The sequence below is a fragment of the Nothobranchius furzeri genome, chromosome 11 (genome assembly GCF_043380555.1).
Source record: "Nothobranchius furzeri strain GRZ-AD chromosome 11, NfurGRZ-RIMD1, whole genome shotgun sequence".
Lineage (NCBI taxonomy): Eukaryota > Metazoa > Chordata > Actinopteri > Cyprinodontiformes > Nothobranchiidae > Nothobranchius > Nothobranchius furzeri.
In genome coordinates this window covers 22187857-22202089 of record NC_091751.1, presented here as the reverse complement: position 1 = coordinate 22202089, position 14233 = coordinate 22187857, and the positions used below count along the sequence as shown (strand labels likewise).

Below are 14233 nucleotides of genomic sequence, written 5' to 3'. Positions count from 1 at the left end.
ACAACGCTTTCTGTCAAAGGAACAACTGTGATTGTAGGTCTCATAGTATGTCATCAGTTTAATAAAAGTTAAAAAAAAAACGCATCTGGTAGAGTAAGTGGCTCTCCGAGACATGCTAATGGCTAGCCTCTCTGATGCTAATGCCAGCCTATCCATGCTAATGGTCCGTCGAGGGGTTAGGAAATCCAGCTAGTGGCCAGCCTAGGCACGCTAATGGCTAGCCTCTCCAATGCTAGCACCAGCCCGTCCAGACTAACGCTAGCCTATCCATGCTAATAGACAGCAGAGGGAGTGTGTGAACCAGTCAATGACCAGCCGAGGGCTGCTAGTCCCTAGCGTGTCTAGTAGTAATGCAGATAAAGGTGCTATTCCTCAGTAAGCAGTGCCAGCCTCTCAGTTACCGGTGCCAGCTTGTCATTAATCAGATCAGTAGTTTGCTTCAGAATTTATATAGCCTCCTGCTGCTGGGCAGTAGTCTTAATTTTGGCCCCCATACCACACCATACAGATCTCCCAGGCCCTGTGAGTGTTAAGTAACAACGATGTAGGTATCTTTTATTTAAAAGAGTGCGTGAATAGATTGAGGGAGTCAGAAAGAGGAGCAGCACATAGAGAGCTGGGTGGACAGGGTCTGGCGGTAATCTGACTCAGCCGAGGGGGACAGGCGTGAGGCGAGTTTACACCCTCGTCTTAGAGGGAGTGCAAAGCTGTCACGGGCACGCACACACAGGTGTGTAAGGCCAAGCCAAAGTGTGTTTAGTGGAGAGCTTTCTGGGACTCAGCGGAGGTATAAGAGGGGCAGAGAAGGAGAAAACATCTGCAGGTTCATAGGGAATTCCTTGTTTAGTACGTTTCCATCCATGTGTGGAAATATCAGACGCTCTGAAACCTCCCACGGGCTGAGGTGAAAACACGTTGGTGTGTTGGGAACAAGGGAGGAAGCCCGTTAAGTGCAGAGTTGAAATAGCAGAGCTGTCACTAGGGAATGAGACTGGAACATCCCCGTTTCACTTCCAGACACGAGTCTTTGTTACACATCACCACCTGTCAGTCTGCCAGCAGGTTTAAATTCACCACAGTCCTCCTCAATCAGAAGAGACAACACCACGCAGTGTGACACTCAGTAAAACGTCAGGATTGATCTGATTTTATGTTGTTGTGGTAACAGCCATGGCTCTATAATTACCTATAAATAAACCTCAAATTCTGTGGAAGCAGTTCAGATCTTCACCCACTGAAGGTTCGGCTCTTTGGTGTGTTTTGTAGTTCTGAGTCTGAGCTTTGAGTCCTATGACTTAGGGGGAAGCAGCTGGATGAGACCCACGTCCAGCAAATCTGAAACCTTTGTTTTCAGCTCTAAGGTGGTGGATTGCACCTCCTAGGGTTGTAAGGGAGCCCTGCCCTCAAGTGGAAGCGGTTCTAGCTTTTTGATGTCTTGTTCATGATGGATGATGGGAGATGGGCCAATGGATTGGGGCATTGTAGTAATGAGGGAGGTGCTCTGGTATGTCATGATAAAGAAGTAGCTGAGTAAAAATCCAAAGCTCTTAATGTACTCCTTAGAGATAAAGCAAGAAGTTCCGTTATCCAGGAGGAGCTGAGAGCCGCTGCTCCAGTGCGTCTAAAGGAGTCTGTTGAGGTGGTTCAGGTATCACATTAGGATGCCACCTTGTTGCCGTCCTCTGGAGGTTCCACGTCTAGGAGACCCCAAGGCAGACACAGGAACTTGCTGATCTTGGCGTACTTTGGGATTCCTCAGGGAGAGCTTGAGAATGTTGCTAAAGAGAGGGATGTCAGGGCTTCCTAGTATGATTGTATAAATTAGAAAGCATAAGTCGAAAACGTGTCAACTAAAAATCTAAAGTCCCAAACTTGTTTCATGTTCAATCAAAAGCTGTTCAAAGCTGTACAAGCTAATAAAAAACTAAATAAATAAATAAATAAGTGGTTTAGAGTCAACTTAGTGAAGGAAAACTATAAACTCTATCATCATCATCGTTTGCAACATCACATTCTCCACTTAAAGGTACAATCGGGAGTTTTTCATCTGACCACACCACCCACAGGTTGAAAAAAGATATCACACCTTAAGCCATGTTTCCTTACTTTCATGTTTACGGCAAAAGCAACACATCTCGTTCATGAAAGCATTCCTCTAATCGGCCAACAGAGCTAAAGCACCTTGCTCTACAATGTTATTATCGAAGGCTGAGCAGCGCTCAATTCAAATTGCAAGCAGCTCTTACCAATAAAAGCCTTGTGTGTATTATAACACAGTACAGGGTAAGACAATCAACTTTACGAATTTTGATAAAATTGTAGTTTAGAAATTTCGACAGACCGTAGTAGCATCAACATGGTTTTGCTCTGCATGGCGGTGTCGCCATGCTCTATAGGAACCTCAGCAGGTCTACCATTGGCCTGAACAGTTTGTGGCTTGCCAGTCACCACGCTCAATTGGTTTGGTGAGCGGGATGTTTCTGAAACAGCTTTGACAACAACTTTGGACTATTTAGACATTTGCTTGTCTTTGAGTCAAAAGCAGAGAGAGGAACTTTAGTTCTTTATTTAGAAAAAAAAAGGATGTATTTCCATCTTTTTTGACAGTTTATGGCAGACTGCCTTGTTGACTGACATTCGTAGTGGTGAGTACATCATGTTGTTTGATGTCCAATCGTATGCAGAGATGGTTTGAAAGACAACCGTAGATTCTGACATCTTGCTAGTACCTGGTTGGACCCCCTTATGCCTTCAGAACTGCCTCAGTCCTTCGTGGCATAGATTCAACAAGGTACTGGAAACATTCCTCAGAGATGTTGGTCCTTATTGACATGATAGCATCACACAGTTGCTGCAGATTGTCGGCTTCCCATCCATGATGCAAATCTCCCATTCCACCACATCCCAAAGCTGCTCTATTGGGTTAAGATCTAGTGACTGTGGAGGCTATTTGAGTCGTGAACTCATTGTCGTGTTCAAGAAACCAGTCTGAGATGACTGGAGCTTTATGACATGGTGCATTATCCTGCTGGAAGTAGCCATCAGAAGATGGGTACACTGTGGTCATGAAGGGATGGACTGGTCAGGCAGGCTGTGGCGTTTCAACGATGATCAGTTAGTACTAAGGGGCCCAAAGTGTGCCAAGAAAATGTCCGCCACACCATCACACCACCACCACCAGCCTGAACCGTTGTTACAAGGCAGGATGGATCCATGTTTCATGATGTTGACACCAAATTCTGACCCTACTATCCGAATGTTGCAGCAGAAATGTCCTGTTCTTAGCTGACAGGAGTGGCACTCAGTGTGGTCTTCTGCTGCTGTAGCCCATCTGCCTCAAGGTGCGACATGTTGTGTGCTCAGAAATGCTCTTCTGCATACCTTGGTTGTAACGAGTGGTTATTTGAGTTACTGTTGCCTTTCTATCAGCTTGAACCAGTCTGGCCATTCTCCTCTGACCTCTGACATCAACAAGGCATTTTCATCCACAGAACTGCTGCTCACTGGATGATTTCCCTTTTTTGGACCATTTTCTGTAAACCCTAGAGATGGTTGTGTGTGACAATCAAAGATCAGCAGTTTCTGAAACACTCAGACCAGCCCGCCTGGCGCCAACAACCACGCCACATTCAGTCACTTAAATCACCTTCATCCCTCGTTCTGAAGCTCGATTTGAACTGCAGCGGATCATCTTCGCCATGTCACCATGTGAGTGGCTGATTAGTCATTTGCGTTACCCAATAAAGTGGCCAGTGAGTGTATATAGGATGGCTTGCCAGGCAAACAAAAAAAAATAGTATCATACATAATTCCTGAAAGGAGGAAATCTCCGAACTTCAGCTTTAACTCAGATGTAGACAACACCGGCTTTCCTTTCGTGAACACGGCTGCAACGGCTGGTTTTTCTTTCATGCAGGACGTCGTCCGATACCTGCGGATTCAGTCATAACACACGTAACGGTAATGACGTCATCAATCTGTTAATGCAGATGTGGGCCGCCTAATTTCTTATGGCTCCTGTTGGCTTTGTTCCTATGACAGTGACAGAGAGAGCGCCTGGATACACACGACTGCACAGTAAATCAGATAAATGAGGCAGAGTCAGGGAGTCATAGACGATGAATATTCTAAGTAGCATGATGTTAGGATCAGGTGCTGTGCTGGTGGGACGCAGAAATATAGTTTTGGGTTGTTTTAATATCACTGGAGAGATGGGGTTTTTTGGATAAAGAACTCTAACAAAACTTGGCTGAAAAAGCTGATTTCACTCCTAAAAATTCAAATCTCAATAATAATCCAGCTTCCTCAAAGCGTTCTTGTATCGGTGGACAATAAGGTACTTGCTCCAGGCCGTTGTGGACAACAGGGAAACAAAAGGGAGTTGAGGAAGGCAAAAAGTAGAAGAGGAACTCTGGGAAAGAGGAAGCAGCTTGGTGGAAGAATAGAGCCTGTGTTCTGGTGTGGATGGAAGCCAGTGAGGCACAGCTTGACCAGCGGACGCCAAACTAAAGCTCAAAGTAACGTTTTCATGACAGAACACACACAGGCGCTTGTCCTTGGTCAGTAAACGACAGGTGCTGTTTCAACACACACACACACACACGTATTTGGTTTCCACTATTACTCGTCTAGTGGAGACTCGGTCACCATATGGGGACACACGTCCAGGTCTTTGGGAGTTTTTTTATTCAACTTAAAATGAGGACTTGTTTTCCAGTTAGTAGGTCAGTTTACGCTCCGTCTGATGCGTGTTGGCAGCAATCAGCTCATTCTTTGTCTTTTATCAACACTCGCTCACAACACGGTGGATTAGCAGAGTTGAGTTTCATCAGATGCCAGAGTAGAATGGACCAGAGGGGCTCCATCCAGCATCTGGCGACCCACCACCCAGTGTCTCTCTTTTATTTATCAGCTCTCCGCTACGCCCAGGGGGATGGAAAAGGCATTTCAGAGAGATGAAGAAGGAGATACTGGCAACGAGTGGGCTGTCCGCCTCTGATCCAGGTGCCAGGTGACACTCGGCACCGCCACCTGTGCCACAAACACAAAGGAGCTCCCGTAGAAACTTAAAAACAGAAATCTGAGCTGCTCTTGTAAACGCAGGCCAGAGTTGTTCAGAAAGTAAACAGCGGAACAAACTCAAGCTGTGAAGGTAAATGAGGCAGGTGCTTCTTGTCTGGCGGCTGTTGCCGTTACAGTAACCACAGCTCGACCAAAGTGACCTGCACTCCTCGTTTAAGGTGCTTTCTGCACATCGACCCCACAAAAAGCAGATTCAGAGCAGAGGCAGCGTAATGTGGCGTTTAAAAGCAGCCCTGTGGCTGCGGGTTCTGGATCAGAGGAAACTGTTCCGCAGCAGACTGTTCTCAAACTTAATGCTGCTGGTTAGCGACGTCAGAGTTAGCACGTGGTGTTCCTGGGTTATAACGCCGACCCAGACAGGTCCCGGTGGGGCTGGAAACATCCGTCAGTTTGGTGTCTGCCGCCCTCAGATCCACACCTCCGTCAGCGGGGAAAGGATTAGTCCATAATTGAGTTGGCAAACACTACTTTAAAGGTTAATGGGATTCATTTGCATGAGGATCTGCTTAAAGTTGGGGCTGGCCAGTCTGGGGGACGATTGATCATAAATGCACCCACAAGACAAATAAATACCCCCCTATGCGCCATTAAAGGCCCGGCCTTTACTTGGGGACTTTGTCACCAAACCAGAACAGAAGACGTATTATATTTTCATTCTTTTTAGCCAAAACAATGTTAGCCAATTATCAGCAATAAAAACAGGATCTGGGTCAGTCTGTCTTCTGCAGTGTTTCCTATATTTAGTCTATTTCTATGGATGGTGTCAATAGTCTACATTTTAGAAAAGTCAGCAATGCTTTGTGGTTTTATGTCCCAGGAAAAGGCTTTACTGCTGTCTGCAGAATGTTTTCTGTTCTCAGTAGTCAGGTCTGCTGCCTCAAACTACAGTAATTCACCCTTAAGATGAGATTTACATCGGTAAAGACAAATGTGGGGTGTGCCTGAACATTTTATGGACTTTCATGTGAAACCTCGGGAACAATTAGCATCTTACCTGTTGCAGATAAACTTGTTCTTTTAAGGCCGAGTTCAGTTCTGACCATTATTACAAGCTAAAGCCAGGCGGACACCGTGCAAATTTTTCACTTTTTTGAGCCGATTTTCCACTCTAATCTAAAGGATCAGTGCGAGTTTTGCTCTGACTCTCGTGTAGTATGTGGGGGTAACGAGGGGCGATTAACACCACGGGACCAGCTACCGCTCAGCAGTCGTGAGCTCGCACGGATATCTGGCATGTTTGATCATTTGCTCGTCCCTGGTGAGGGACTGCAACCCAAAAGTAGCAGAACCACTTGCAGGGCAAACACGTGTCAACGCGGCTCGCCAGCTATTTCCCTACTAACACACGTTGTTTGTTTTTATTTCTACACTTTTTTATGCACACAATGACAAGAATTGTCAAGAAATCATGTTTGCCGTGTTCATGTCAAATTAAACTGATCACTAAATACTGATTTACTTCCCTTCTTTCGTTTTCCTCCTCCAACCCCCATAAATCCCTGTGTGTCCTGCTACAGCACTCCCGTCCTGAAGGACAACAGACATTAATAACGACACAAGAAATGTCCGAAATGTAAAAACTGCAACTTTTACCATATTTTTAGGTCCAACGTGCTACCAGACGTACAGTGTGAGCAGTCAGGTTGCGTCCGAGAACTGGGTCGTACAGTGTGAGCACACGACTCGTGAGATTTTCTCTGCGAGGAAGTCGTACAGTTTGAGCTGAAGCTGAGTGTTATGAGTGAAAAAGTCGCACAGTGTCCGCCCAGCTTAACAGACGTCAGTCGGTTATGATGCAGCTCATCTGGTACTTTTTTATCCAAGATCCGCCGATATGGATTTTTCTAATGCCGATACAGGGTTTCCCTTACATAGGCGTAGCCGTGGCAGCCCGCCACGGCTGAAATCCCACCGCCACGCCTACAAGATCCCAAATTTTTTTGTTTTTGTTGGCGCAGTTTCCCGAAGAAGCAGCTACTATGTTGTCGCTTGTGATCACAGCCGGCGGGCAGCAAGGAGGAGCAGGCAGGGCAAGGTGAAGTTACAGCATAAGTTACTGAGTTTAAAATTAGAAAGGTAGCAGTGGATATAATGCTTTTTGGTTTACTTGTTTCAATAGCATTAAGATAAACGCGTGTTGACGATCTTGACAGGGTTTCCTCCAGTGCTTACTAGGCCAGGTTTTCCTCCCCCACCAGGATAAGCATCACTTATTCATGTAAAATTTATTTTTTCATGACTGACTTTAACCGCATCTAATGCTGTATTACAGCGTGAGCGCAACAGCGACAACTTAAGATCGATGTGTGAGCAGCCTGAGAGGTCGGGTGTTTTCATCTGAACCCTTAAAACCTCCAACAGGCTACGCTGCACTATAGACGTGTTAGCGCGCGGCGCTAACAACTTGGCGACGTGACATGTCTCGGAGAAAGCGTAAAAACACGTTGGACGCGTCTTCTGAAGCGGGAAAATAACACTTCTTCTCAAGCAGAGCACGACGTCGCCTCGGCTCGTTCACGGCCGAGCTGGGCTCGATAACTGACCCAGCACAGCCACTGGGTCGTTGGAGCTGCCCCGTGACTGCCGGATGGAAAACCAGCGGGTTTCATCAGACTCGTAGTTTCTTGTTTTTGCTGGGGACCCCCTGTATTTTACCGCTCCCTCCTGCAGTCTTCCCCTATTAAATTTTTACATGATTCTGTAAACTCCGTGTATCAATATAAAAAATCTCTGCCTCTGCCAGCTGCAGTAAATGTAGTCTTCAAATAATAAGTAAGAGGTGCATTCATCTGTGTATCTCCTTTGATCCGCATTAGTGATATTCTCAGCACCAGAACAGTGAAGCAAAGAAAGATTCCTGAGTTTGTTAGTAATTTTATTTATTAGGTGCATCTAACCTGTTCTATTTTCTCTGAAATGAGATCAAATCAGTGCTTCTATGGGTTGTCTCCTCTCTGCACTGGAACATTTTACTTTATTTAGAGACGTGCCATAACAAATATATTTTCTGAAACATTCGTGCTTGTAAAATGTTGGTAACATTTTTATATACTGTTTTTTTTCTATTAGAATAAAAATGAATAAAAGAGCAATGCAATTCATTGCCACAGGCTAGTCTCCCAGACTTACCACTAGGACCAATTTCGTGTGCCACTCCAAACATTTCTTTGGTCCCGTCTAGCCACCCCTGTCAAATTTTTCTGGAGGCGCCCCTGATCCCTTCCCCACAAATATTAAAACAATTGTGACAGTTACACCCCCATCCCACAACCCATTTGCCAAGCGCGCGCACACACACACACACACACACACACACACACACACACACACACACACAACCTAAAAAACAGCATAGGTAAACACCAGGTTGAGTTCAGATGGGTTAAGTAATGAATGACACGCCATCAGGTAAGCCATCTGCCTCAGCAGCCAAGGCACCAACCCAGGGTGCCCTGGAAGGGAGGGCAGAAAGCCCCACCACCGCATAAGCACACCCCTAATATAAAAACAGGTCAATAAAATTATGTTGAAAACAATATTTTAAAATATTTATTAGGACGATGTTTTTCAGAAACCTAAATATACATTTAAATACAATTCAGCACCAGGACAGGGCTGCCCGGCGATGTGCCCGACTTTAAAATGGCTCTGCTTAAGAGGAAAATCAGCCAGTGTGATTTATAATAAAATGATAAATGTTGTAAATATTTATCCACACTTTATTTTAGGGATGTACCATTAATATCTGCCGATATCGGCATTAAAATTTCATATTGGAAAATGTCAGTATCGGTTTTTAGTCTTTTAATGACCAAACTTTTCCCACATTTATACGTCAAACTCTTCAGTTGCTTCTCCTCTCTCTCAAGATGTCAAAACATGACAGATCTGAGGTTCTTCAGATTTTTTAGTTTATTTGACACAACTTGTGAACTTTTCCCTGTGTAGTGCACATACACACAGCACGTAGCTATGTGTTGCTAGGCAGCTAACAAACCACTAAAACAAAACTTGCTTTTCTTATCTGAAGATCTTTATAAATGTTTTATCACCTTAACTACAATGTACAGAGAAAGACAAAAAATACATCACTAACTTATAAACACATCTTAGCCATTACAGACAAACTAATTATGGTGCTTTTCCTATCACTAAACGTCGCCATCGAGTACTTTCTTTTTATCATTTTCCACCATATTTCCTCTCTTTGATTGTATTAGAGATCAGTTTGCACTGATGCGGTTTTGATCCTTTAGTTTTCTAAAATTTGGATATAAAATCTTTTGTAACTTTAAAACCAATCTGAATTTATACTTTAGTATTAATTTAAATAGTAATACGCCAATGAAACAACGGCCCCTCCACGTCCTCTATGAGCCTGTTTCAAAAGGTCAGAACAGAATCTAGAGTCAGACATATTGAGGATGTTTTATTTCTACAAATAACACAAGCCTGGAGGAGCTTCTGCTGTGTGGTGAAGTTGCTAATGCTAATGGTTAGCTTAAACTAGCCGTGACATCTGCTGCTGATTACTAGACGTTAAAACAATGATGACAATAAAGCAATGCCTTACCCGTCAAAGGCCAATTCACAGGGTGACGTAGATCTGTCAGGATTTTCTAATCCTAGAGTTTCACCGTCTGTTTTCTATCAGAGGCTAATGCAGGAGATAGATGTGGGAGACTATTTCCTGTTCAGCCTTCATGACAAACTCAGAGTGGCCGATAATAATCAGAAATAAAACCTTTTTTTCAGTGAACCACATCGTTGAACTACAGAATTCCATCTATTTTAAGGGTTTTCCTTTAAGGTGAAGCTGGGAATCCTTCCTTCCGGGTTCTTTTGAGTTACCGTTGTGTGTCTGTTTTCATCACATTGCTCACAGCGGGACAGTCGGTCTTCAGACAGACAGACAGTCAGACAGATGCAAAGACGAGCAGTGCACGGAGCTGGTTCTGCTGCTGAGAGCTCAGGCCGGGCCCAGGGACTGCTGACTGGTGCAGAATAGAAACACGGGGGTGGAACCGACAGAGAGTGACTGAAAGCCGAAGCTGAGACTGATGGCGGGATGGTGCACGAGGGGGGAGAAGGGAGAGACGTTATTGAGCCAGTGTGAGTCAGCAGGAGCTCCGGGGTGCGGCTCTGGCACATCACTGCTCCTGTACATCCTCCTGCCGGTTTGGACCGGTCTACTCCAACCAGCCAGAGCCTGTTTGCTTTGCTAGATGTGGAGTCACATGTTGCAGACCCCAGATCAGCTTATTCGCTAAATCTAATGCATCTAATGCAGGGTCAATTGTCTGCCTTGGTTCTGCTGAAGTGTAATATTAAGTGTGTGTGCGTGTGTGTGTGTGTGCGTGCGTGTGTGTGTGTGCTTGTGTGTGCAGGACCAGGAGACAACATCCCAGCTGTGTATGGGCTGGATGTGACGGACGTGTCCAGGTGGGAGGAGACGGTCCTGAGCCCCGCACTGCAGATCCTGAGCTGTCTCAGGAAGGTGGGGTCTCAGCTTCCTGCTCTCATCTGCTTCTGTGGTGGAGAACTTTCTTCTTCACCTCCATCCGTTCTGTCTCTCCACCCCTTCTCTTTCCTTAGTCTCTTGAATTCTCTATCCCATTCTTTACAATTCCTTTCCTGCTTCCCGTTCCTTCTCTTTTTCCTACTGCGAAGCTCTCGCCACTCCTGCACTCCCAGCTGATCCAGTGGCCTCTGATTGTGTCGTCATCAGGTTAAAATTAAGGCTGAGTCATGCTTTTCCGTCAGCTCCAAAAGGGAGAGACACTCACACACGGACGGAGACATTTTGCTCTCATGCTTCTCCGTCTCCTGGGGAGTGTTGCAAAGCAATTCCCCGCCAGGACAGCAGAGGGCGTAGCGCTGTTCTGTGGTATCCTGTCATGTATCGGTCCAAGATAGTGTGTTTATATTGTGTTTTTTGTATATAAGAGACTTTTAACACGGACATATTTGTCTCTCATCCTCCTCCACCTCTTCATCCGCTCGCCACCTCTAAACCCACGTTTCCTGTCATTTCCGTCCACAAATAAAACGCTTGCTGTGATCTTTTCACTCCTCCAGCCACGGGGGAATTAAACGTTCATGTTTTTAGAGTTTTTTCACGAGGTTTTCTTCAAGCTTCTCCGTGTCTGCCACCAGTTTTCCTCGGCTCTCTTTGTTTTTGAAGGCGCAATGGCGACGGTGTAGACGACAGCGGTGCCCTGACCAATCACAAGCTTGCGTTCTCCGTCTCGACGGACGGATGTTTAGAAAAGAGAGCTCGACTCCGTACGTCCTTGCGGAGCTCTCCAGCAGGCCCGCAAGGACGGATAATGTCTCCGCACTGACGCAGACGGAGAAGCATGAATCAGGCTTTAGCCAACAGCAGGTTTTCTGTGACTGCAGCATCTAGCTCAAGTTTAACCAGATCACTTTAACCAAACCAGTCTGAACTGGTTCGGGCACGATGACACAGAAATGGTGGATTCAGCCTCTGTTCCTTAACTTCCTGTTTTACCCGTTTTAGCAGCGACTCCTAAAACTTTCATTTTTATGTTTTAAAGGTGTTTTTTTTATGTGTAGTTATTAACAACTATCCTACCTGTTGTTGATAACTTCACAAATTTACACTCTGATGATTGATGAGCTAACTGCTAGTCTAAGCCAGTCGAGGTCAAAGCGTGTTTCTACCACTTGTGTCAATGTAAAAAACAACTCCGTGTAAAAGTTTACAAACGGGGAAATTTAAGAGTTTAGAGCCGTTTCCAGATGGCAGCAACACACTCTAGTCTTTGTTTTGCTCAGCCTAGCCGTTAGCTAATCAGTCTTGAAATATATAAACTCTATTTCTTTGAATGGAGGCCTTTCAGAAAAGTCGGTGTGCGTTTATAACTTAAACATTAAAATGGCAGGAAGTAAATGCCCTACTGTGGCCCTCCAGCGCGATGAGCTCGTTAATGACCTACAATAAAACTCAAGCACTGGTCAGAATTTTGCTGTGATTTTTGCCTTTTTTGATTTTTCTGTTAGGTGATTGTCACCTCTGAAGTCCAAACACCCTCACATGCTCAGATTTTAGTATTTAGCTGTTTCTCCTGTCGTCAGGGTGAGGAGCCAGCTGTTGGACCAATCAGAGCGCAGGGAGCCGAGCAGAGGAACAAACGAAGCCGCCACAGCTGCGATCTGTGTGACAAGGTGATCATCGGAGACCTGGAGTGGACAGGTGATTCTCGGCTCTTTATTCAAACTACAGATTACCTGTTTTACCACCAGAACAAACACATTTCATGCCTGATTGCTGTGGTTTTGCTGCTCAGTGACCACGAATAGATCAAATAACCTTTAAGCATATGTTTTTGCTGTTATCAGATTGATTTAAACCAGTCTGGTCTGGAACTCAGCTCCTGCTCCAGATGAGTCAGACCGTCCTTAATGCACCATCTGTGTCTATCCTCTGCACATGCAGCTCATCTCAAGTCCAAGAAGCATCACTACCACCTGAGGAAGAAGGGGAAGTCCGATCCGAGCTGTGGCTTGTCCCAGATTCCCATCCCAGCAGAAGAAATCCCCTCGGAGGACACTGGTGCTGCTGGTGCCGAGCGCCGTGGTGAAACCTCCCAGGACTCCTCTGCAGACACAAGGACAGCACAAACAAAAGGACCTGTGGACCTTCTAAATCCGTAGCGGCGCTGATTTGCATCCGTGCTTAATTGGGTTTCCAACGACGACACACGGATGATTCTGGACCTGTAGGAATTATTTTTTGGCCTGATTGAAATTAGAAGAGTAATTTACTTTTATGTTTCTGCTAAACTCACCTTTAGTGTTTCATCTTGTTTTTGATCTGAATAAACCAGAACATTTTTCCTGTTTCTCAGCTCGTGAACCAAGTTTGATTTTTGTTGATCAGGTAAAAAATAAATCATTAAGATTTAGCAGCTTTTTACTGGACGTCAGTAGCAGTTTCTGTTATTGGAGCCGTGCAGCTTTGTTTGCCTGCTGCCGGCTCATTTTTCTGTCCTGAAGTACCTTTTCTTCCACGTCTTGGTTTAATAATAACCAGTTGGCTCCTTTCTGCTCTGACTCTGGTGTAAACCAACGTGCTCAGGCTGTGAGGAACTGTGTTTTCACCGCTCCGGTTGTTTATCCTGCAGCGTGTCGGCACTATTTCAGACCGAGGTGTGCCTGCCTGTCGTTAAACCATTTAAACAATGTCTGGCTCTGGTCCAAATGCCTGTTTTGGTGCTCCGGCTTCTCTTCTGCCACCTTTTCCACCATCATGCCAGACTTCTCCAACTCTGTCTTTAATCACTCTGAGTCCATGTTGAGTTCACAGGCTTCTCAAGTTTAACCTCATGGCTAAAAATACTTCTAGCTACATAATAGGTGGAAGTGTGAGTGTGTGTGTGTGTGTCCCACATTCCCTTTTTCCTAACTGGGACATGCCTAAACCTAACTGGGAGCCCAGCTTACAGTATGGGACACTCAGCAGTAGCAAAGGTCAGTGTGGAGCTGGTGTCTGGTTTACATAACCCGCTCTCTGTTTTTCTTTCCTTGTTTTGACTTTTAAATCCAAAGTAAACCCAATTGGGTCCATTTTCCCTTCAGATTTAATCCATCACCACTAAATCAGAAGCATTAGTGTGGAGATGAAGCTTATTTTGGAGGGTGGGGGTGAAGGTGGACCTTCTGCAGGCCTGGCATTAACTCTCTACGTGTGGTATGTTCTTATCTGGAGCTCCTCGGCACCTCCAGGCACTGCTGAATCACTCAGAGCTCACACCGCTCAGTGCCACGCAGACCCTGAACTTTGTGTATGCTTTTACAGGAGGGGAGATGGAGGACAGGCCACACACACACACACACACACACATGCTCACACTCACTCAGACCTTTCAAAGCCAAACTTAAAGGGGTCCTATCATGGAAAATCCTCCTTATGGAGCTTTTACCATGTGATGTTATTATCTTATGAAACAAAACCAAACCAATTTTTGGCTGCTTTGCATTTTCTTGTTTTGGCTGCAAAGTTTAACTTTGAAAATCTTGTAAAGCGCCATAGGAAACCTGTTTCCTCTGGCCAGCACAGGATATGTATGTTAAGCCTAATTTATACATCTCCGTCAGCTCCACCAGGGAGAGAGACGCTGCATGG

General features: G+C 45.2%; 1 protein-coding gene across 2 annotated transcripts in view; it reads left to right on the top strand.

Annotated features, from left to right (window-relative positions):
- trit1 (tRNA isopentenyltransferase 1) overlaps positions 1-13029 on the top strand; it is a 78043-nt gene extending 65014 nt beyond the window's left edge. For both annotated transcript variants that reach the window (XM_070556213.1, XM_070556212.1), the window contains exons 9-11: positions 10470-10579; positions 12184-12301; positions 12545-13029. In XM_070556213.1, coding sequence (XP_070412314.1) covers positions 10470-10579; positions 12184-12301; positions 12545-12762 — 446 coding nt within the window. In that variant the 3' untranslated portion in view covers positions 12763-13029. The remainder of the gene's footprint in view (positions 1-10469; positions 10580-12183; positions 12302-12544) is intronic.
- Positions 13030-14233: the final 1204 nt, after the last annotated feature.